Source organism: Falco biarmicus, chromosome 1, assembly GCF_023638135.1.
Source record: "Falco biarmicus isolate bFalBia1 chromosome 1, bFalBia1.pri, whole genome shotgun sequence".
NCBI lineage: Eukaryota > Metazoa > Chordata > Aves > Falconiformes > Falconidae > Falco > Falco biarmicus.
Window position 1 is genome coordinate 69,175,038 of NC_079288.1, and position 25,416 is coordinate 69,200,453.

At 42.1% G+C, this 25,416-nt stretch overlaps 1 protein-coding gene across 1 annotated transcript in view; it reads left to right on the forward strand.

Annotated features, from left to right (window-relative positions):
* Positions 1–25,416, forward strand: part of SCFD2 (sec1 family domain containing 2) — a 199,821-nt gene that overhangs the window by 171,271 nt on the left and 3,134 nt on the right. The window contains exons 7-9 of the mRNA XM_056362349.1: positions 13,180–13,325; positions 16,912–17,046; positions 22,739–22,858. Of these exons, the coding sequence (XP_056218324.1) occupies positions 13,180–13,325; positions 16,912–17,046; positions 22,739–22,858 (401 nt within the window). The remainder of the gene's footprint in view (positions 1–13,179; positions 13,326–16,911; positions 17,047–22,738; positions 22,859–25,416) is intronic.

A 25,416-nucleotide genomic window follows, 5' to 3' on the forward strand; every position in this document is an offset into this window, starting at 1 on the left:
CAGATTTGCTGCTGTCAGTCCTTCAGACTTGACTGGTCACTTTGCTAATGTCTCTGTTTCCTAAACAAAACAAAACAGAAAATCCAGTTAATTTTGAAATTACATGTCCTCTTTCATTTTTGGGCAGGCACAATTTAATGAAAAGATCCCTATGTTTCTGCCATATGCTTGAAGCGTAAATCACGTTATCCTTATTCTTTTGGCCAGAATAAATAAACAGGTATTGACACTTGACTACAAGATTATGAGTGTTTTTCATTATTTCTTTTTCCTGGAAACATTAACATTTTATATGAAATGGAAATGACTACAGATCCCAAGCATTTTATATCAGTTGTTTTTTCTTCACCAGTGCATATAACATTTTTGATTTGTTTTAAAGACAAAAAACGTTAATTCCTGAGTGCTTAAAAAACATTCTAGACCAACTCTGCAAGCCATTGAATTGTTTGTTAGTTAAAATAGCATGAGTATTTTTGAATTTAAACCAGAGTTTAACGCTAATTCAACAAGGCACTTAAGCACTGGCCTAAGTTCATCCCATCACACCTTTTAAGTTGAACGTGTGTTTATGTTTTCTGCTGAACTGAGGCCTCTGCCAGCATCTTTTTTTATCTATTGTACATATTATGAATTATTATCTGTTTTATGAATAAGAGTTTATTCCACTTAATAGTCTAGGATATTTCCTCCCTCTGTACGCTTGTAGTGCTGATGATTTTCTTCACTGACTGATACTTGCCATCTGCACTGCAGCATGCTTTCTAGTTAATAGACAATAAAAAGAATAAAAATTAGCATTAATTGTATAATTTTGTATTATTTGTAGTCTGGGATCTGCTGGTCTTGGTAGTGGCCAGCTGCAACATCCATATACTGAGAGGAAGGGGCAGATTGGCACACGGTGTCATTGTTCATCCTTTGGAAACAAATAGTTGTTTTATATAGATGTTGGTCCATCTTCCCACGGTAGGGTTCCCTTCTCTCCTCTTTCAGATCCTTTCTGCAGCCTCACTTCTTTTATTTTGCTTTTCACCCAAAGTATGTGTTAGGCACTCTGTATCTTGTCTTTTCTATAGTATTAACTTCAATTTTAAAATTAACTTAAAGTGGGATAATTCATGCAGTGCTTTCTTTTTAACTTGCATTTTTTAATTGCTTGTTTATTGGTCTTTCTTCCCATGCATTTTGCTTGGTCATCTTTCCTTGTTTATCTGCAGGTTGTTAGGTGTTTGGACTGGGCTGTATTCTGATGATCTCTGCAAAGTGCAGTGGACAGTTTCAATGGACGTTGAGTTCATATACACTCTTATAAGGGTAGATGAACATAAGAAAACTTCTAAGTCACTGTTAGCTGTGTTCATAAAGAAAGAATTCTGTGGAGGTAATTTTTATGGGATGTTATTCACACTGAGATGTGAAATATTCCCGAAACAAGAAGAGTTACCTTTTGAGAGAGTACTCCAGCCACAATTTCAAATTAAATAGTTTTACAGCAGGTGATGAAAAATATAAATGGCCACTTAAAACCAAAGCTGAAGAGAGACATTTTCCAAGACCTCTCCTGTTTTATTTCTGACTCCAAATGTAATACTGGGTTTCCATAGATATTTCCATTAGATTCATGAAAAGCAAATGCCTCTGCAAAATACGGTTTTCCTAGTCTTATCAGAGACATGATGCTTATTCCAAACAACATAATCACCCATGCTGTAGGCTAAACCATCATCTACCTTTTTATCTAGACACAAAGCATTCTAATCAAACGCTGGTACGGTAGCAGACAGTACAGCTTGCTTTTGTACTAGAACTCAGTTGTTCATGATTCATAGCTTCGAAAACTGACTCAGGCATCCCAAGCCCACGTGTACAACAAAGTGCTTTATAGATAGAAGGTTAGCTGTACAAATGGTGGAAGTTTTTCTCTGTGTATTCTGCAGAGAAAGATCTGAAACACATTAACGTCACATCAGGTCATTTGTTCAGCAGATCAACACTGTGACTCACCAGAGACAGGGGTTTGTCTTCAGAGGGTCTGCTGAGTACACAGCATGCAATACAATTGAGTTGGTAACACAAAATGGATGCTCTGCATGGATTGAATCACACATGCTCCTTGCCATGGTCACCACTGGTTGTGGTGGAAAGGCTTGAGAGGGCTGTTTTCAGGAGAAGCAGCATCACGAACAGAAAAATGTATAATATGGTCCTTGCCCAGTACAACTCCTGATCTCCAGCAGAGCATCACAAGCCACGTTTCTTTGGTTTTCAGCATCATTAACATTTTCACACCCTGCAGGCAGCTTTGTGCTACATTTGGGGAGGCAGAGCATGTCACAATTATTGCAGTACTGGTGGAAGGAAGGGAGAAAGTCTCGTGTGATCTGCCAGGTAGGAAACTGTTCTCTCTAATGCACTGGCAGGTGCTTGATAGTATAGAAAAAGGGGAACCCTTCCTTCCCCCTCCTGACACATGTAGTCCCTGGGAGATGTGCTGCTTAACTGTGTTTTCTGATCAGCTTGTGCCCAGCTTGCCACAGCAAGTCATCCTTGTCGATCCTTCAGCAAACCTGCTCCGAACTGAGGCTGGAGTTCAGTTTTCATTTAGGCAGTAGCAGCATCTGATGTAGCTAAGTCAGAGGTCCTGTGGGCACGTGGTACCAGCAGCTCCTGCCCAAAGGGACTGACACTTGGAAGAGATTATCAAGTATGTGAAAGCAAGTATTACAATTTCCCATGCAATTTCCAGACATAGGTGTTGCAGCCAGCTGGCAATTAGATGTGTGCAGGTGAGTGCCGTCGCTCAGAGGCTGTGTTGAGCTGAGTAGGATCTCGTGCAAGGGCAGTGGTGTACCCCTAAATGCTTGGTGCCAGTGTGAAGTACCCAGCTTCCTAAATTCAGGACTCAGCTTGTGCCTGAGTTGCAGGGTGGTGATTTACAAGATCATCCACCTACCAGTTTGTGGCCACAAACTTGCTAAGTCTTGTTTAAAATTTAGCCACAAAATGGGAATATTCACCCGTGGTGTCACTGACATGTACTGTGAATATATGTATCACTGACAGTGTCAGCAAAATGCGTTTTGAAAAAGGCAGCCCTGTAAGATACTGAATTGAAATTTGAATTAAAAATCACCAGAGGAATTACCATGAACTGTCCACTTAAGCTGGATGTTACTTTTGCTTACAATCACTTTGCATATTTTATTTAAAAATGAATGACTTGCCTGTAGTAACAGTAGAGTAGTAGAACTTCTCTTTCTTGGGAAGTTGAGATGCTAAAATAAGGTTGAGGGTATTCTGGCTGGATTTCAGTCGGACTTCACACATGAATGCTTTCTGTAATAAGGATTTCAGAAGCATGATGCAGCTTGAACGAGATATTTTTCTTCTAAAGTTGCAGTGAAGCTGTAAACTCTAATATCATAGGTTAACTTCAGAGAGTTTATTGCTGTACATTTTGTGTTAGGTCATAATTACACTGAGCGTGACATTTAGTGTTTCTTTCATTTCTCTTCCAGTTGGGTAGCGTGGCACTAGCCAAATAGTACATAACGTATGTCAAGATTGGTGTGCCATTTGTCAGATTTTCACACTTGAATTTCAAATATTACAAGAACTGGAAATCTATGATATTTGCATTTATCTGACAGCTCCATTTCTTAACTGCCATGAACTTTGTAAACTTGCTACAGTGTATTTCTCCTTGCTGTTAGCATCAAAACTGTCATAGCAGTGTAGATTAACACAGCATTGGCATTTAGCTTTTTCATCCAGTCTCTCCTGGAAAATAACCTTCTAGTGTTTCGGCTAACACTTAATCCTTTTGTATTTTAATTTTAGAAGGTGAGCTATGTCATTTCTTAAGGGAAACTGTTCTGAGCATAGTTGTGAATTTAAAGCAAAAGGTACTTAAGGGACATACCAAAATTCTGTTAATTTGAGTAAGGAGGAAAAATTAAAGTTGCAATTATTACTGAATCTATCGTTATTATTTTTATCTATCATTAAACAGAGCAGCCTAAATGGCTATTATCTTTGTCAGTTTTCAGATAGCTCCTCACCTACTGCATAGCATACTGGGTCAAAAGGCCTTTTTGAACAAATAATTATACATAGCATTAAAATGTCATTATTTTTGTCTTCCTGTTAAAAATATTTTCTTCCTTCAGTAGCTGATAGATTACAACTATTACTTTTAATTGTGATACTATGTTTCTATACATTCACGTTATTGTATAATAATATGTGTAATATAAACGTGTATAATATAAACTTCCCTAGTTTAAGGATACCATGAGATCTGGTTTGGCTCAGAACTTAAACTGGGAAAGAAAAAAGTCTCTTGGTCATTTCTCCATTACCATCATTCTTAGATCCATGAGTTGAAATAGTTTCATGCATTTTTAAAATTTTGAGGTAGGACTGTTGTTTTCAGAAGGAAGCATTTTCCAGTCATGTCTGCAAGCCTGACTTAGCAGTATGAGAGGCATACAAGCAAATCGAACTGTGAATGCAAAAAAACGTTGATTGCATTCATTTCCATTGGCGTAGCTAAAAAAAAAAAAAAAAAAGGAAAAATCAAATAAAAATACTGACTTATTTCACTTTGTTGTTGTTTTAAAAGTATGATTCCTTGTGACCAACATAAAGAAGAGAAGTTTTGGAAAAATAAGGACATTTAAGTTTCTTGCCATGTTTCCCTGAGATTTCCCTCTGAGGCCAAAAGAGGGAAGAATCAAGACACCCATGCACAGAGCATCCTGGCTCCCGTGGACTTCTCTGTGCGCTTCAACCCTGCTCTGCTGCTTCACAGTGCAGAGTCAAGAGGCCTTCAGGGTGTTTCTTTGTGAAGGGTTTTAAACACAGTTGCTTAAAAACACTTTTCTTTGCATGTGTTTTTCCTCAGCCCAGGTGGTGTGAAGTGCCATGTGAGCAGTGCCGTCTGAGCGTAGGCAAGGCTGTAACCCAACAAAGGCTTGTCGGGCTCCAGGTGTCTTTCACACAAGGGCAGCTTGCAGGTTCTTGGAGAAAGGAAGACAGGGCTCTTATGTCCTGAGTTAGAAAAGGCAGTGGCAGGGTCCCATCCATTCTGAAGGCCAACAGCTGTGCTATTTCACGTATGCAACGTGTCCTCTGTCCTGGCGCACACTGGCCAAGGAGGCTTTGTTGTACTGGTAGTACTGGCTGCCTGACCTGCTGCTACCTGGACACAAACCATGGCCCTCTTCCCCAGGCACTGGTTGTCCTTCATGTGCCTGATACCCCTTGGAACACCTTGCAGAGTAGGTGAGAGGCAGCAGATCCAAGGGTGAAACTTCACACCGTCACTGAAAGGTGTTGGCTGATGTGTGGATAGCAAGAAAGTCCTTGATGGGAGCAAACATCTGTCCTTGCCAAAGTGCAGCCACCAGTCTGAAGGCAAAAGGAAGGTAGCTGAGAATTACTTGCAAAAGACTGAGGACATTTGATCGTATAAGTCCTAGGGTGGTATGTTCATAAAGGTCTATATCATTTAGTAAAACCTGGAGTTTTACTGAGTTCTTGCAAGAACATTATTGGGAGGCCTTATTAAACTCACAGAGCATTTACCATAACTTTATTAACATGTGTGGTTTTTTAATTAAAGTATGGACTACTTGAGGGAGCAACTGAATGGTTCCCTAATGAATTTGTTACATTAATTTCCTTCAGAAAGCATATCTGAACCTAACTTAAATTGCTCCTGCAATTAATTTATGCAATTTATTCTAGTAAGTGCTGTAGTTTTTCCCTGTAATTGTTCACTTAATTGACAGGTTTAATTTCATGTAACATGAGAGCCAGCAGTACTGCGCTTGCAGTGCTTCATAAAAGTTGATATTAGATGTTGTGCTGTTGGGTTTTGGCAAGAAGGCGGCAATAAAATATTCCCGTAAAATAGAAATGTCCAAGTAACAGATATTGAGGCCAAAATTTTCTTTTTAAAAATTACTCTCCAAAGGTAGGTCTTAAATCCATATTTAATCATGTAGGTAAGTGGCCAGATTTTTTACATGTGCAGCTTTAGATCCAGCAGAGTACCTTGCCACATGGGCTGTGCGTCCCTTGCACGCCAAAGAGCACTTTCCAGAAGAAGTTCAAAGTCTTGAGGCCAACATGCTTTCCAAGCACACCATGGGCTCCTGCCATCCCTCCCCAGTGAGCTCCAGGTTTGCAGGATGTGTCCCTATATACAGTAGACTTCAGATATGTGTTAAACTGCCCGTGGACATGTACATGTGTGATCTCTGGATGCTCGGCACTGCTAAAGTTTGGATGCTTATTTAAAAGCTGAAGTGGAGAGTTAGGATTCTAAATGTAGTTACTCTTTAAAAAAACATCCTTGGCTTTTCTTTCAAATGGGAGATGTTTGCCGTGATGAAAACAAACTACAACTTGTACCTTTCCTGGTCACAATACTAGCTTCCATGGTTTCCTTGGTGGATCAGGCCCTTCCTCCTCCCATCACAGACACCACTTCTGTACCATCACTGTGTGGTGCTGGTGACTGCCCTGGAGCATCCCTGCACGCTGCTGTGTTTTCATTTTCCATGTGCCAATCAGATAATAAATGACATTTATAGAAACACAGAGCTGACCTTCTCCGTTTTGTGGCTTTTCAGATAATCACTTTGATTTATTCTGAAGTTTCAGACTTCAGCTGGAGCCCTACAGCGACCCTCTGTGTGAACTTCGGTTTTCAAATAGGTTCAAATCAGATGTCACTAATAATTGAGGGAGAAAACATTCTGCTTTGATTTTTAACACTGTATACATTTTCTCTCTCTTCTCTAATGTTTTTTCCCATATGCTGCTATTCTTTGCTTTCCTCCTCCCCTCAGTTTATCTTTCTGCCTGCTAGCGTTTGCAATCTGTTATTCAGTGCTGTGTGGACTGTCAGAAGGGCTGATCAAGCCCAGGGCTGGGAAACCCGCGTTCCTGCTCTGGCTGTGATGCTAACCTCTTGGATGCCCTGGAGGAGTTTCAGCCTCTTCGCCTCTGGTACACAAATAACTTGCCTCTCCCCAGGGAGGGCCATGGGGATGGAGTGGTTTCACAGCAGTGTGGTCCAAGCTGAATTCAGCCTCCCAGATGCAGTGAAGGGCTGAGGCGTGACTGGGGCAAGGGACCATCGCAGAAAGTGGGGAGGGAAGAGGGAGGGTGAGAAAAGGAGTTGAATCAGGACAACAGCTTAGAAATCTGCTGCGGTGGCTGGCAGGGGATGAGGCAAGAGCGTCCAGAGGCTGTGGGCAGGGCCAGGTTCTCTCTGCACCTCTGCACCTGCCCCTTCCCCAGCTGATGAGCTTCTGCCCCTCCATGCCAGCAGCACCAACACACTGCTTTGCTAGGGCTTCAGTGAAATGGACCTGTTATTTTTTTTATAGCTTTCATATATTTCTTTACTAAGGTTTCTTGGGATTTTAATTTACCTCTGAACACCAAATACCATTTTGAAAAATCTTCCAGCATCTCTCCTGATACCCCTCTTTTCCTCTAATCCAATCCGTAGTACCCAAATCACTTGCTGATGTCAGAAAAGCCAGCCCTGTTTTGAACTCAGCCCACTGTAGTGTTGAGCTGCCCTTCAGCATTCCAGGTTGCCTGGCGGCTTGCTCCTTGCTGGGAGCTGCCAGCAGCACAGACATGGCTGGCTGGGATGTGGAGGGCTGATCAAGCATGGAGCAGGACCCTCTCCATCCCCAGGGGCTGAGACAGGCCATGTGCTGCGGGGAAGCTGTCATAGGCACAGCTGTGTCTGTCCCCTCTGGATGCTCTTTTCTCAAGGGCTGGAGAACACACCTTTCTTCTGTAACCTGCCAAACTGAAATGCAGTCAATTCTGATTTTTCACCTTCTGCTGATGTTGCTATTGGGAATGACAGATGTCTTATATTCTGGCCTGTCCTTCCTTATCCTACAGCATCACACTCACCAGCTTCCCTCTCACATGCAGTGGGAGAGCACAATTTAATATAAATCAGATTTAAGAATAAGATTCAAATGCGTGGCAGAATCCATCAGGAAGAAAGGCAAGAGGAGAATCACACAAATTTCATGCTAGTTTTTTACACTTTTTTTTTTTCCTTTGCAAAAAGCAGCCATGGTCTGTGTAACCATATCCTTTCATACCTACTTTTTCATAGCCATCTTAATGCATAAATATATCAAAACTATTACAAAACATATGGCTCTGGGTATACATACGTATGCTTTTAGGTTTATCTAATAGAAGAAGAAAGGCCCCCATTGCTATGCTATCATCTGAAGTATAAAAATAGAAGATTTTCATTAGTTTAATGTCATAGTGCTGTATTTTGAGTTCTGACCCTCAAGGCACCCTGTATCTCTGTCTTTCACTGACAAGCAAATTAACTCTGCATATCTAGAAAATAGCTTGCATAATGCAATCCTGCTGCTGGATTTTCTCTTCTTTGAAGTACCAGTTGTCTGGTTTAGCCTGTGCTTCAGCGTGTGCATCTAAAACAGCTTGGCTACTCTGCCAGCTCCATTTCAGGGTTTGCAGGGTTTACATTGATTTATTTCTGTAAATGGGCTATCGAGAGAGCCTAAGTTAATACCAATAAAACAGACTAAATGTGAACTTTAAGCTTTCCTAAATTTTTAACTTTGTCAGAATCGTAGCCTGTCAGTGATGTCTCAGAAGTATCAAAGACCTTCACAAGGTGTTAATAATTATCTGCTTTAGAGAAAGAACAAGTTTGTTTATAATGCCTGGACCACATACCAAGAGAGACAAAGCACAGTGAAAGGTTTTCTGATACACAGGTCTGAAATTCTCATTTGTTGCATTCAGGGGGGGAATCATCAATCACATAGCACTTTCTAGATCTCATGGATTCACAACGTCTGTGTTCTTTTCTTAAAGTATCTTCCTTCTGGTTTCAGAAGTCAGTAGAAAAGCTGGTCCAGTTTGCTTTCTGGGTCACTCCAGACTGTAGAGAAGAGCATCTCCATTCTGCTTTTGTCAAGCTCCTTGTGAAAGTGGACTGTTCTGGTATTAATGGTTATGATGTATAGCTTAAGAGGAGATGTGCTTTGTCTGATGAAAAAGATCAAAAGCAGGTCAAAAATAAGGGCCAGGAGTCTCATCCTGTTAAGTGCTGAATGCAGCTCCTGACAGTCTCACTCTCCTCAAATTCAGCACAAGTGGGTAGAAGCAAACCAGAAGCAATAACAGTGAGGCCGGGCACCGATTACCACAAAACTACATTGTATTCTTCATGGGAGATCATCAAGATCTCAGATAGGTGCTTGAAAATCCATAGTCCCATGCTGGTTAGTGGTGATTTTCTTTTTTCCACAAAGTCTGACAGGAAACCCCAAAATTTCATTTAAATACCTTTTCCCATTTATAAGAGGGCTTGGGTTTCAAAGGAATTCCTTCAGCATGCTCTCTGAATGCCATTTAACTTCCCATGAAAAAACAGTAATGGGAAGAGTTGTTTTAATTAGCACATGAGCTGTGCAAAGGCTAATGTATTCCACCTCTTCATTGTTGTAAAAGGAGCAGATTTCTTGGTAGCATGAAGCGAGCAGAGAAGAGGAATTGTGTTCTGCTCTCCATCCGCACACACAGCCTCATTCAGGGGGAAGGTGAGAACGGGAGGTGATTTGTAGCTGTCTGCCATTTGTACAGCACAAGCTTCTGTTGTTCTCCAGGCTGGAGAGAACACCGGCTCCCCTCTTCAAACCTACTGCAGTGCGACAGGTAGGCAGCAGCCTTCAGAGAACCTCAGATTTTGTTACTTAATTTCAACAATAAAGGATTGCAAAGAAAAGTTATTTTTTAATTCACGTTTTAAAAAAAGAACAACTGGATGTCAGGCTGGAAAAAGAGAGCCATAACTTCCCCAGGCATGACACTTCTTGATCAGAAGTCCCAAGGAAGCCACATTTTAGAGATATCTTTGAAAGTATGCCTCTTTTCCCTCCATCTGGTCAGCCTTAAACTGGCACTGGACCAGAGCTTTGACTCCCAGTGCCCCCGTGTCCCAAACTGGGTCCAGCACCATGCGCTGCCATGGAGACTGGACGCACACATGAGCCCGTGCTCCAGTTCTCGACATACTCTCCAGTCTGCCGGGAGGCACAGCTGGGCACAGCCCAGTGCACCAAGCTCCTGGCCTCTCATTGTGGTTCAGGGGGCGGTGATGAAGCAGCGTGGCCTGTTAAACAGATGGTAAGGGTGAATGATTTCATGGCCTCCTGCAGCCCAGGCGTGTGTCAGCACAAGCTGTAAAGGAAAGCCTGAGCTCCAGACAGCATTTCCCTGGCAGTGAGGCTGGAGCAGTGAATGATGTTACAGAGGCTGCACTTCGCCAAGAAATTGCTCACAAGAAGGTTGATCCAGTAACAAAAAGCAAAGTGAGGTGCGCTGGGCCAGACAAGGTGAGGAACATCTCGGGGGCTTCCAGCCACAAAGCCAGACCGTGTGCACTGCAGACTGTCCTGCAGTTCCAGAAGTGTGAAGTGACAAGCTGGTTTGAAACAACTTGGCGAAAAGGCTCTCGTAAAAATAAAGACAGAAAGAGAAGTAATGCCAACAGGAGAAGGAAACAAGTATATCTTTTCATGAGGAAAATAACTGTAGGGCCAAAACAAAAGGCTTTTAAATGGTCCAAGAAAATAAACAATTAAGAAAAAAAGAAGAGCGTGCAAAGCAAAGCAAACCTGACGTGATTTTTGCCTTGTCTGAACTTGTTCAACGTGGGGGACTTGGTTCGCTAGCGAAAGGGAACACTGCAGAGGTGGCTTGGCCAAAAGCAATGGCTTTTGCTGACAGAGTGTTGAAGAGAGGACAAAGAAAATGCCACTACTTGTATTAGATGGGAGCTAATGTGGCTAAAACAGAGAAAGCTTGTTTCTCAGGAAGAACAAAGATCTAGTTAATACGATAATGAGATATGGGTCTTCATTTTAATTTTAATTTGCAAAATGCTTTATAAATGTTAACTTTTGAATATGCACAGCCTCTGGGTTGGAAGCTACCAGGGACTACCCTGTTTGCCATTCCTGTTTTCCAATGGGCATGGTAAAAGCACACCGACAGTGTAAGATCTCTGAATATTTTACCTGTGCTAGTGATAGATATAAACCAGGACTTGTTACCTCAGACTTTATTTCTTGACCTCATCTGTCCAGGAGGTGTTCATTTTCACTTTTTTCAGCTGTTGGACACCATGGCCTTGCATATGAGCTGCACAAGATCACTTGCAGGAGCCATCTCTCTGATTTCGGGAACACCAGTGGAGTGGGGTAACGAGCTGCAGAGTGGGGGTTGTGTTCAGGGCTTTCACTGACAACACACAGGCCCCTCAACCAAATTAAAAACTAAGCTTTGGTTAATCAGGGTATCAGAGCATGCAGATCTTGCAGTACACACGTAACAACAGAAATACTTCTGTAAGTTATTTTGCACTCATTTAGAAAAAATTAATAGTTTCAAGAAACCGTCCAAAAATGTACGTGTCTGCCTTAGAATTATAACATGGGGGTCACTGAGGCCTAGTTCGTGTTCACTTCGTTGCTTTGTGGGTTATAATGGCATAAATCCTCAGCAGCTTGGTTTGATGTAGTCCTGCAGAAGTACAGTCATTATATCTGTTCAGCTGCACCAGCTGGGGATGTGACTTGGAGCCTTTCAACAAATAATTTTCAGTCAAATGAAACCTCAGTGTCTGGTAGGAATAGTTTCTAAATTTTACAGATATATATATACTACCATCTGGTAGGAATAGTTTCAGACCTCTGTAAGTGTGTGTGTATGTGCAGATACATATATTCTGCTGTACAGGATGCAAAGATGTGAAAGTGATCCAGATTAGCCATTACCAATTCCCTGTAAATTTTAAAAGTGCCGCCTTTTTTGTTGTTTCTTTAGTGCATAAGGATTCTGTCCTCTAGTTGTAGAGGAAAGTTTGTTCAGAGTCCCTTCACCCCAAAATCCAGGTTCCTTCATGACAGTTTGGATGTCTGTTTTCAGTGCCAGGCTCGGCTGGTGCGGCGCGATGCAAGCCAGTGGGTTCCGGGACCTGCGGAGAGACCCCATCCTCTCAGCAGGATTCTGCACCTGTAGAGAGGTTTGCCAGTGCAGGGCCAATTGTGGAACCATGGGATGGACACACAAACCACTACAGCACCATCCACCGGGGAAGACCCTGGCAATAAGCAGGAGTGATTGTGTGTTGGTGTGTGCATGTGGCAAGAAGGGTTATTTTGTGATGGATCTTCTGCCACAGGGACGAGGAGCCAAACAAGAAGAGAGGCAGGCAGAGATGTCAAAAGGTACAGAGCTGTGTTGACAGGGCCATACAAATACCAGGTGACCCAGTTATCTCTCACTTGGCTAATTCTCATCCACAGGTCAGCTGAGAAAGCATTTTTTCAATGCTTTGTGCAGTATGGCCCTGTGGTGAGGGAGATGCAGCCAGGGCTTAGAATTTCTCTTTGCCAAGGTGCTGCCTGGCCGCCTGGAGAGACCTTTTACATGGGCCTGTAAATGGTGTTTGGCTTCAGTGGAAGATAAGCAGTGTAGCTTATCAGAAGTGCTTTGGAAAAACTAGTAACTGTGCCACTCTGAGGGTTAAGGACTTTCGTATGGCAATGCAGACCTTTCCAATGTGCAGCTATTACTTCCGCTGTATTTAGCACAGATTCTTCCCATTTTTCTAGTTGCAAAGGTAGAAAATGCATTTGGAGCGCAGCGGGCTGCCAGCCAGGGCCTGGGTACAGTGCCTGAGGAGCAATTCCCCTCTTCATGGCTGTTTTGTCCCAAGGAGACCAGCAAACCAGTTGGTTCCTCTCCATTTGGGGCTCTTCTTCGGGGCACGGGATCTTGTGTTTGCTGTGGAAAGCAAAACATACCTTGCACTGATGAAATTGCTGTATGATTTTGGTTACAAATGTGGTTAGAGAGATACCGCTCACTTTCCTTGCTGTCTAGCATTTGTGCCTTCTTGCTTAGCTACAGAGACTCATGCCACACTAAGGACATGCTGTCTGACAAGCCCCTGAGTTTCTAGAATACGTGATGAAACTAATTTAAAATTTCCTCACAGTTATCATTTTCCTACTGCTTATTATCAAAACACTTGAAAGTTTTTCACTCACTCAGCTCCGTGTTTCTTGATTTCTTTAGGCTGTGACTCGTCACTGAACCTGACGTCCCAGAAAGCCACAGATGCAGTGGACAATATCTTTCGGTCCCTCAGGGATATTGCCAGAGCTCGAATGCACATGAAGCAGTTTAATTCCATACATAATCCCGGCAGCAACACCCACCAGGCAAGTGTATCTTTCTTTCCTCTGTGTATGTTACTTCTCTAGCATGCTGTCAACATTACAGCACTGATTTTGTTGATGTGCTAAGCCTATATATGTTCTGCCCATGTGGAAGACATTTAAATACAGATTTTATAATTGATCTAATCATCAAGAACTTCCTCAAGTCCTTCATCCAAGCTCAGGCATATCCATGTTAATGTCAACGAAGAACTGTCTGAGGAATAAATTTGGGATTTGCTCTGCAGCACTGATACAACATAAATGCCTGTGAAAGGCAGGGCTAGGTGGAGACGGTTCTGAACTAAGTCTTGTCATGGCTTAGCAAAGCAGGACACCCACATCCATACAGCAGCTATATTCCTGCGTATTTTCTCTCCCATCCCTGTAAGTGTGAGAAGCAGTCTGGTTTGTAAATAGGTGAAAAATGTAGCTTTTGTTTCTAAAATACGATCTGTGATATTACTATAGATCATCAGGACTAATATACAGGCTTTTTTTTCTCTCTCTCCATCTCCACCAAAGTGTTTTAACTTTTTCAGTTAAAAATGGAGTTTTACAATGGAAAGCACATACAGTGATTTAGAGAGAGACCATAAAACTTGATTCTAGCCTTGAGCCAGAAAAAAATCCTTCCAGACTCATAAGAATGCTGTAGACCAGCAGAGGGATGTAGTTCAAATTAAGCATTGCTTTGTAATAGCAGAAATAGGGAATGTTGCAAAATGGCACTGGAAAACTGAGGTGGAGAAAACCTGTTACTGAAGTCTCCTAGCAGTTAGGACCCGTCTGGTGTCTGAAATGGGGAAAATTGTTAAACATTTAATACAGTTCAGTGAGGGGGCAGCCAGATGATAAGAAAATACCTTCTAAAAATTTCCTGGAAGTGTAATTAGCATCAATATGTTATTTGGATGTAACCCAGGTTGTTTGCTCAGGGCTAAGTGCTAGAACACAGCAAGGGCTGTATTAGCACCTTGCAGCCCCCTAATCTAGCTATGCGATGGATTTAATTGCTTGAAGAGGACTGATCTTATGCTGAGGACGGTTGAGGAGGTTCAGAGTAGGAGAAGTAAGCAGGCAGCACAGTTTTTTCATTATACACAGAGCTCTCCACAAGCAGACCACTGTTTTGATGGCAGGTGTTAATGCATGGGTTATGTGCGATCAGTTTAGCTCCTCTGAAGAAGTTGTGCCCTTCCTGTGGCCATACACGTTCCCAGCCCGATGTAGTGCTTTGGGAATGGGTTTAGCCTATGGGTGCTTTTCCGCTTCATCTGTTAGGAGTTGGGAAGCCTCCATTTCCTGTTAATACTCAAAAAAGTTTTCTATAGATCTATAAGTGGAAATTTGATAGCCTTTTAGAAGGACTTTTTGTAGCATTGAGGCTTATATGTCTTACAGAAAATGATAAATGCTTTCATCAGATTATCAAACCAGTTTGTGTAGTGACCGTGCAAGAGGAGAGTATTTATTTTGCCTGATATTGTAACTACCGTTCTTTTCCTTTCACCTTGATCTGAAGTATATTTCTCTCTCCCTCCTCCCCTCCCTCCCTCCTTCCATCCTTCCCTCTCCTTTTCTCATTCTTTCTTTCTCTCTCTTTCTGTTCTCTCCGTTTTCTCCTAATCTTGCCTGAGGTTTGTCCTATAGCTGTTGAGGTTTTCAACAACTGTTTTAAACACAATTTGTGCCCCAACGAAATTTGAAGTTGATGAAAGTTTCATTATATGAGTTAGAAATCACTGCAGCTATTGGCAGTTACATGAAAAAATAAAGTAAAAACTCCCTAAAAATGTAATAGATTAATTTCAAGTCATAAGAGGTTTTTAAAAATATTTGAAACTATTATAGGTAAAAAAAGCGATCGTAGTATCTGCCTTCTAGTATCTGTGTAGTTGAACTGGATCATTTTGAAGGGCACTGAGTTTTGGTGCTGAAAATTCAGACATGCAGAATCATAGCACATTTTCACTGTCTTTTGAGTCCATAGTTTTCTCTGAAGTCAGATGATATTTTTCCTTTAATCTCATGCAGTAAGCCTCTCTGTTTAACTGTGATTTGTGATCTCTACTCCAAAAATATTTCATTCCTAATGTCTTTCTGTTCTTCATCTATGAAGATATTAAACAGATTTTTATACATAGGCTTTCATGCCTGCATGTGTATTTTCAAACAGTTGTTTATTGCGTGACTAGATTTGACACAAATCCTGGCATGTTCTCCTAAAAGACCCTGCAGCTCGTGTCTGCTGTAATTTGCTTTGTTGGCGCAATTAAAAATTACGCATACGTTGTGAGAAGAACTAGATGAATTGTATAAATCTTTGTTGACAGGATTCTATTCAAAAACTGTAAGTTTTGTTTCTCACTGTAAAATGTTGGATGAAATACATTTCTTTAATTGCTCCAGAAAATTTTTGTTTCAAGCCAAGTGACTTGCTTTTTATTTTCCATCTATTCTTGCACTTAGCTTTCATGATGTCTCTTGTAGATACCATCTTTACAAAATTAACGATGTTACGCTCAATACCCTTAAGAAATCTAGGGGATGACGTATACGTGGGCTAGTCTGAAAGGAAAACAAATGTGCTAGTTTGAAAGCTGCAAATTTTCTAAGACTGTTGCACTTCCTGAAATGATTGTGGGTCCATTGCAGTTTGAGCAAAGTCGAAAGCAGCAAAACAAAACCCCATCTGTAAACCAAGTAAGGTCAAATTTTCATTAAAGAGCATCTTTCCACAAATCCCTAACATTTTTATCTTAGAAGCTTTTTCAGGATGGCAGAGTGGTTTAAACCTTGGTAAGGGAATGTGAAAATTTCTAGGCTACTAATTCATATTCAGCTCAGGTTTCTGGACCCTGAAGAGGGTGCAGGGCGAATGCTTTGGAAGTGAATCTTTCAGGATGCTGACCATTTGTACCTTTACATGTTCCACTTTTCCTGGTCCTTAACTTCTCTGAAGCTTTGACATGCATGATATTGTTTGGCCTATTTTTCTCCAGGCTTTCCACAGGTGAAATGATTATGTAGTGTCCTGGCTGTGGAAGCTGAAGAATTAACAGGGACCCCTTAGCTCTGCTTTCCCATGAGGGACAAATAGACCTTTTCCCAGCCCTGCTGATACCCAGGCTTCAGTGCTAACGCGGTGCCTGTGGCAAGGCAGGAGTGGTCAGTAAGCAATCCCTCCCAGGTTTGTAAAATCATTAAAAAGGGATTGAGATCTGGGTGCACAATGAACAACAGGGTGTCATCCCTATTGCTACCCTTTTCTGTACCACCTCCAAAAAGCTTCCAGAGAAACTAGGAACCCCCTGTTTCCTTGCCTCCCTTTAGTGATGTAATACACGGGGGGCAGAGTAAATGCGTGGCCGCCTTCCAGTCTTTTCAGTTCAATGCTAGGGTGGCGCACACCATTTGCAGTCAAGGTCCCAAAGACCACTGCTGCTTTAATGATTTTTAACTCTCTGAATGGTTTCCTTTCTGGGATAATTATTTTTGTTCCCTTTAATGGAAAGAAAATGTTTAGAAGAGCAGCTGCACCAAGTCTAAACAGCTTTACTCACAGTGCATTGTTCTTTTTGTGCAGGCTTCTTACAAACCACTGCTGAAACAGGTAGTGGAAGAGATCTGTAATCCTGATCGACCTGATCCTGTTGATATTGAGCATATGTCATCAGGCCTCACCGATCTCCTTAAAACTGGATTCAGCATGTTCATGAAGGTAAACCAGGCTTCCCAGGCTCATCTGTAAGATTTTCCTGAGGTCAGAGCATCATATGGCAGTAGCTTATTTTGTGTGTTTATGTTGATACTCTTCAGCAGAGCTTAAGGCACAGTTAGGAGAGTTAAATCCTTGCAGGGGCACTGGGAATAGCTTGAGGCACCACACTGCAGGTACAGCACAGATGGACAGCACCCGCTGAACAAAACAAGAGGAATGCAGCAAACCGGCCACCTAAATAAGGGTGATGCTGGACACATAAATAAGGATGATATGTCTGGGAGGAGGCGATGTAAAGGGAAGTCCTACCTCACATAGCTTTTGGAGCTCTTCAGAGACCTAAGAAGCAAATTGTTAAGCAAGCGCCAGTTCACATAACCTACCTGGATTTCCAGAAGGTATTCCACAAGGCACCTCATCAAAGGATTTTAAGAACACCAAGCAGCCTTGAGATAGGAGAGAACTAAGTATGAACAGTGAGGTCTCACAGAGGAGGAAGGCTGTCAGAGGAGCTCCATATTCAGTGCCTTTTCTATAACTTGCAGGGGGCGGGAAGGAAGCCTATGAGTCAGAAATAACCTTGTGGATACTCTTAGCATGTTTTAAGACAGTCTTTCTGCAAGAGCTTACTCTGCTTTACAAATTAGTCTGTGCTAAGTGTTTTCTAAAAAGTGTGGAGTAGCTAGCATGTTGTACATTCCGCTCTGTCTTACTGCATGTCCTGAGTGCTCCCTTGAAAACAACCGCAAATTTACATCAAACCACATCAATACTATGGTTATGAGTACAGTACATTTCTGTACTGTGCCTGGTGTTCTTCCAGTTTTATTACCACCCCCTCTCAGCACAGAAAAGGCATCAGCAAACTGTATGAGAAGCAGTAGACAGAAGTTGCGGCAAGGGAAAATCCAGTTGGCTATAAGGAAAAAATGTTCACTGTAAGAGTGGTCAAATCCAGAGAGGCTGTGGATTCTCCATCTCTGAGATATTCAAAAGTTGGCCAAACAAAGGCCTGAGCAACCTGATATAATTTTGAAGCTGGCCCTGTTTTGGACAGGGAGATGGACTACATGAGCTACAAAGATTCCTTCCAACATGAATTGTTCTGTGATTCTATGGTAATAGAAAATAAATTTGTTTTTTTGTATTTTGTGTGAATGCCTGCTAGTCCTGCCATGCATTTAAAGACAGGTGACAAAAATAGTTTTGACCATTGTGTTGGTACTATTCTAGAACCTGCTATCAGAATAACAAAGTTTTTTTCCCTGTTATTTCTGGGCAATTTAGTCTTGAGCATAAAATCAGATATGCCTAAAACCCAGTGCTTGTTTTCAGGAATCTCTGTCCACAATTGAAATGGATTTCCAAAATTTATTCAGTTAGGTTCTTAAATGAAGATTCGCAGCTCTTCACTGCTTATGATAAAGCCCCAAGACAAAAGAGGATAGCTATAGAAATAGTGATCCAATGTTCTTTTCATTCATCTATCAGTACTGAAAAAAATCATGCCAACACTCCAAAAATAGTAGAAGAAAAAGCAGATGTTCCACCATCAAACAAAGTAAACAAGCTGGTGCACACAATTGATTTTTTAAATGACTGGGTTTATTTACCAGTAACTCACAATTGTATTTATTTCATTGTGTTTGGTTATTGCTATATTTTAAGCAGGAACATAGCTTGTCCTTTTTTTACCAAAAAAAAAAAAAAAAAAAAAAAAAAAGCAAGAAACATAAGGGCTCCAGAAAGTCTAAATAGTTAGATGGACACATTGACAACTTTGGCTACTTTGAGGTCTATTCTAGCCTTACTAAGAGAGAGAGTGAGTGTGTCTGTGTCTGTGTGTCTGTGTGTCTGTGTTTGTGTGTGTGTGGCATAAGTCTATTATTGCAATATGTACCTGTAAGTACCTGTATCTGTACTAGTAAGAAAAATATCCTAATATAAGGAATATGTAACAGATGAGCAAGGGAACCTTGTGTAGGATGAATATTTCATAGGCATCATCACACGCCTCACAAATATGTATCCGTGCTTGCTCATTTAGTTTGTAGCCTGGCTTGTTGGCAAGTGCTCAATAATTACATGAATGAGTTTCTGACCAGCCTGTATTTCTCGCACAAGAGGATCTTCTCCACTTACCACACCATCAGCACAGTAATTATTTCACGAGCTTCCTTATGGTTTTATTTCTTCCTCAATGCCTGAATATAAATGCCACCTCGCATAAACATGCTTTGGTAAGTGATGGACTCAGACATGTTCGTCCAGGACAGACTTGTAAAGTTATCTCTCATCTAGGAGCTGTTTCTCTGGCAGATGTTTGTTTTGACGCTAAGGGAAGGTGGAAGGAAAAGACCTTGCTGCCAAAAGGGTTCCTCTTTTGACTGCTGCTCTGGACCACACATGGTTTATCATGATCTGAGCTTGGTATCATTGATACTAAGTGCCCTGTATGGCAGTCTCGTTTCTGGTGATGGATGTGTTTTCCTATTTCCAGTTATTCAGGTAAATTAATTGGTTTCTGGTTGGTCACAAATACTAGATGCATTGGTGCTGGTGTCCTGGTTGGCAGAGTTAGCCTTCACGGGACAGGAAAGTTTTTTCTGCTGACTTTCCTCAAAGGAAGAGGCTGTGTTTTGTGAGCTGCCATGAGAACAAACCTGTCCTCCAACCCTTTCCTGCTTTCGTTTTTTATTGACCTCTGTTGCCCCACTTTCCCATCTGCTCCTCTCCATCTCCTCCACACAGACAAGTGTGCCAGCAAAGAGCCCTCTGACCACCAGTGTCAGTATGGTGGGCTCAGAGCTGGAGAGAAGCCCCTGATGTCTGGCTGGGACACTCTGCTGACTCAGGGAACCATCCCTCCTCCATCCTTCAGGCTCCTTCACATCAATGCAATGGTTTTGCTTTTTTCTTGGTTAATTTTTCTAAGTGCCTGAGATAATTGTCCCAATTATTTTTAAAGCATGGCATTTTCAACTTAAAGTGAACTTCACTTGGGATTTTTTGCAAAATTCAGATATCACTGTAAATGAGATTCAGAGGCCTTGGAAATGTCCCAAAACAACCGAACTTTAGAAGGATCCCAGAAGATACACGTTGCTTTTGTTGCAGTCCCTTTCAGTTCTTCTTCTATGTCACAGAAGTGAGTTGTGTTTAACTACATGCAGCCAGTTCCTTCAAAAGAGAGAGCCTTGGGTGGCTGCATTATCAAACAAAAAAATCTTGGCATAAACTGACATTCTTAACACAGCCAAATATTTTGTACCCAAAGTATTGTCCTCCTTCAAAACACTTGTGCATAGCATAACAAAAGTACAGATTCCAAGACCCTTTTCATTGCAATTTTAATTTAATTTAGAGTTCATATGCCTAATAGTATTTTTAATATGCATTTCTGGAATTTGTGGTTTGAACTTTAGTCTTCTGAAAAATGATGTTTTATATAGGCACCATGTGTTTGGATCTAGGTTTATTTTGACTGAAGGAAGTGATTTTTCAATACATTTTTTCTTTCATGTTGCCATGAAAACTTGTGTTTTCCAATTAATGTTCTTATACAGGGTGTCCTTTCAGTGTGACCAATGTTATGCCTGCATGGTTATGATGAGGTTTTTATCACTAGGAAAGACATTAAGAAATAGACACTTTGTTCAATTGCAGGCCTCCGAAGTTCTAGCTCTATGTGTGTCCTGGGTCATTCAGAAGCTTCATGAGACAGAGTGGAGACATTTGCTGTGGTGACAGGTTTAAGAAGAGCAAAGAGCCATAAAACGGAATAAACCAGTAATGCCTGTGTTACTTCAAAGTGCTGTAGCAGAGCATTTTGTCAACTTTTATCTTCACCATCCTTGTGAGCAGTTATTTCTTTAACCTTGTGTCACTACTTACAGCAATTATGGCATGAGATACTCTTAATATTTTAGCAAGTAATAGTTCTATTTGGCCTGCTTTGTGAGTAAGTATTTAGGTCTTACTTAAACTCCTCATGATGTTTCTGATAGGAATGGACTTTTCATTTGAAGTTGACACTACGTTGTATGCAGATAGTAAGAAGTGAGAAGTCTGATGTAGGAAAGTGCATAGAGAAGGTCTATGTAAGCTCTGGTGGATCCATTTAATTGTTCTGTTGGTGTAAAAAAAAAATTGCTCACTCTCACACAAGAGCTGCAGGACACCCTGCTGAATGTAGTATATACACTATTTGCACCATCAGTTCAGTGAAGATGGCTGGCGAAGTGGGGGCGATTAAGAAAATAAACACTCAGTACACAAATACCTAGGTCACTGATACATCCATCTAAGGCTTTTTGTACTGGTTTCAAACTCCCAGGGAGTTGGAAAGCTCTTTGCCTGGGGAGCAGCACTGCACAGGGAGCCCTGTGCAACTGAAGGCCCGCTAGCCTGGAGAGGAGCATGCCGTCTGCTGGTGCGTGCTCCGAAGGGAAGAGCCTCTGCTGAAGGTTGCCAGCCAGAAAGCCTGACAGAGCTGCAGTATGAAAAACTCTCCAAAGACTAAATATAGGGCAGCCATAATAAGGAAGAGGAGAAGAGCTGTACCCTCAGGAGCTGGAGCCACAGGGATCAAAGATAGCTGCTGTGGTGGTGAAAGCACAGGATCTGCACTCCACCCGAACTCGGGTTGATGACCACTTTCATTCTGTCGAGCGAATGCTGTTGAAAACCTACGCTTGTGGAAGAAGAGGGGGTGGAGAGTCTAAAAAGGAGCAAATTCAGCTGTTCTCACTGTCACTTTTCAGAGCCAAACATTTGGAGTGTTTCATGCTCAAAGGCAATGTGACAAGAGCAATTGCATGGGCTCCCTTGACATCATTCCCAAAGACCGGAGCAAGGCATTGTCAAGGGAGTGCGTTTTATCAAGAAGGAAAGAGTTTGCTAGGAAACAGCAAAGTAATCAGACTTCTGGAAGTGATTAAGAGGAAACTGACGTAAAGCATCCCCTTCACATTTAAAATTAAAATGTGGTTTTATAAAGTCTTAACCAAAGTGAAATGTTTGCACTATTTTAATGATAGTTGGGGCAAAATGAAACAAGTGTTTTCTTAGATCTAAAGTTTCACTATATTAGTTAGAACCCAGTCATAGAAGTATTGAAAACTGAAGGAAACAAGCTAGGAACTGATTTTATACTACAATGGACCCAATGTATTTTCCTTGGGTCAGTTGTAAAGGATTACTCGCAGGACTGGTGAGAACACATTACTTATGATTCTTCCCATTGCTGACCTCAGGCACAGATTCTAGCGTGTTTAGGCTGGACTCCTTGCTTCTGCTGGGTAGTAATTTACCCCTCATTCCTTAAAGCCTCATGTGTACTTGTATCCAAACTGTGCATCCACCCAAGTACTCTCCTCCCATTCTGGGAAAAGGAGGAAGGCAGTGACGTCGGAATGGAGGGAGAAGTCCTCAGACCTCATGAGAAACTCTCCTAGGTTTCAGGGGAAGCCATGAAAACTCCATTTCCCTGGAAACAGTTAATTAGTTTTAACTGGGTGTCATCCCCATTGATTTCCCTCTGAGCTGCTACTGAAACCAGCATTCCATGAATATTTCTTTCTGAGCTTCCTCATTACTCTTCCTTCAGCCCCTCAGGGAGCCAGTCACTGCTGGTCCATATGTTTGGAGCTGGGCTGAGCAACTACAGATAATGCTTTCCTTCATTTTACAGGTGACTCGTCCTCACCCTGGTGATCATCCTCTTCTGATCATCTTTATGGTTGGTGGAGTGACAGTGTCCGAGGTCAAAATGGTGAAGGATCTGGTAGCAACACGCAAACCTGGTACCCAGGTAAAAACAGCTCTAAATGTACAGTTTCTATCTGAACAAATTCATCAGATAATGTTCCCTATAGCACTGGCACCAAACCTACACGAAGCTGCAGCCGCACAGACATTAGGCTTTAGGCAATGTGGCATTAGGATTTTGCTGTGAAACATATAGGCAACAAGTGTGCAGGCACCAAGGGTCTATTTTTTACATATCAGAGTCACCAATGAAAGTTCAAACTCAGGCAGTAAAGTTCAGAACAGATTGGCGTTATTCTGAAGGAGCTTTCATCTCGTCTCAAAAGATTCATTTATTTGTATCCTTTATAAACAGAAACATTAGCTGTCCAAAAGGCTGCAGGCTCCCTGGCAGTGCATCTGCAGGAAACAGCGCAGGGATGCTCAGAAGGAGCCTGCCACACGGGTCTGTGTACCACCTAGTGACTTACCAGTGGTGTTCCTGCAGACAAGTCAATTAGCATTGCTGAGAAGCAAAATAAATTATCCTGGGTACAGCTGTACTGTTTCTGGGCCAGGCCAGGTATCTGTGATAGATAGCTGACCACTAGATGCCTTAAGTAGCGTGAAGCGGGTGATGCGGAGAGAGCCACAAGTCCCTGCAGCCTTGGATGTGCTGTTGGACTCCTGGAAGGAGGATGGCTCCTGCAGTGAAGCTTCAGTAGTGTCTGTACAGCTGGTCTTTCCCTTGTCCACTCTCTGGCAGCAGAACTTGACTAAAGCAGCTGTCATCTGAATGGCGTGGGGAGAGGACAGGGATGGATGAGCTCTGGTGCCATCTGAGATGTTAAAAATAATTGTTAATTGTGGAGGAGCAATCAGGTATCTGCTGAGTAGTGCAGATACACAAGGTAATCTAAAAACTGCAAAGAAGTGCTGTGTAACCAGCTGCATCATAAATATAACTCTAGTTTCCAGGGTGGCTTGTAAACATCTTGTTTTCAGTTCCTATGGAATGCGGTTTTGATTACTAAGAAATCATTGGCAAAATGGAGCCAACCAAAGGCAGAGCAGTCCCTCGGTTTGACATGTGTTTTCCACGTTTTAATTGGTTTTGCAAGCAGTCTCAAGCAGTACTTTGTAATAGAGTGCCATTTTTAGCGATGTTTTATCTGATCTCATAACACGTTTCTCCCCCATTAGCCTATTGCTAATCTCCTCAAAACAGCGAATGAAATTTTTTCCCCTCTTGGAGTGGGATTGAGTTGTGACACACTGATGGACAAGTTAATCCACACCTGAAATGTATTAATATACCCTGAAAGATAAGCAGAGGGTTAACACTTGAGTTGGTTGAGAGCTATTCAGGGGGACTTTAGACTGGCTTTCTAGAGGGACTTGAGGCTTGACAGTGGTGACATGGGATCTGGTGTTGCTTTGCTTTGGCTTAACCCTGGCAGCAGGTCACCCTCTGAGGCAGATTCCTAAAGAATTTTAAGCTTTTACTGCATCTTGCCCTTTGTCCAAATGTGCTGTGCTAGAGGTGAAAGGACTTTGGGGGAGAGGTGGGAGGAGGAAGAAAAAGAAGAAAAAGAAGCAGTTGTGCAAGTCTTTCACATAAAAATAGTTTATGAGTCTGTTGGATTTACCTGGATTTCTGCACTTTGGCTGTGAATACGTGCCACCTGTTTGGGATTATTCTCTTTTCAAAAAGCCAGGCATTTGTCTAACTCAAGCCAGCATTTAACAGAGCTTTTTTGTGGTGTTCAGGCAATCAGATTCAGGCATCGGGGAACACTGGCCTCCCAAGTCCCTTCCAGTCACACAAAGGACTGACATTTATACTAATTATTGGCTCTTGGAGAAATGGAGAGACATGTGCGTGCAAAAGTAAAGAACTGAGGAAAGAAATAGAAAAATTGACAGGACACACTGATTACTTCAGCAGCTTTTTAGAGTTGAGGCAAATGACATTTAAATGTGGAGCAGAGACACATGTTTCCATCCACAGAACTGCTCTGCGTCTGAATATGAATGACAATTCTATGTCTCATGGAGGAGAGCAAAGGAATACAGCACTTCCTACACATCATTCGGGTTTGGATGGTGGTGAATAGCTCCCCTAACCTGGCGAGAAGTATTCTACTTCCAAAGGAAGAAATGACCCTTCCCCCCTCTGCCCCCACTAATAAGGAGAGTAAAAAAGGGAAAGAGCATGAGTGGATTGTTTCACCCTCCCTCCTCGCACCATGCACAACCAGCTGTGTGGTTGTGGCCGAGGCAGGCAGGCAGACAAACCCCTCTAGATGCACCAGCACGTTATCTGCATCCTTCCCTGCCCTCTGCTGAGGGTGAGCTGCCCGCAGTGCCTTCGGGCACGGTGGGTTGGGATGGGAACCCCTGGCCCTTCAGGTGAAGCATCAAAGACAGGCATGCTGTGCTGAACAAGAAGGTCTGCAAAGGAGGTAGACTGTCCTGAAGAGACCTGCCTGGAGAAGAGATGGATGTTACTTATCTGTGCAACTCCCCCCTTCTCTGTAGAAATGAAGGAAGCAATATTCACATTTATCCCCCTTCAACGAGCCCTTCAGAGATACTGAGGGGAAAGGAGGGAAGTCCCAC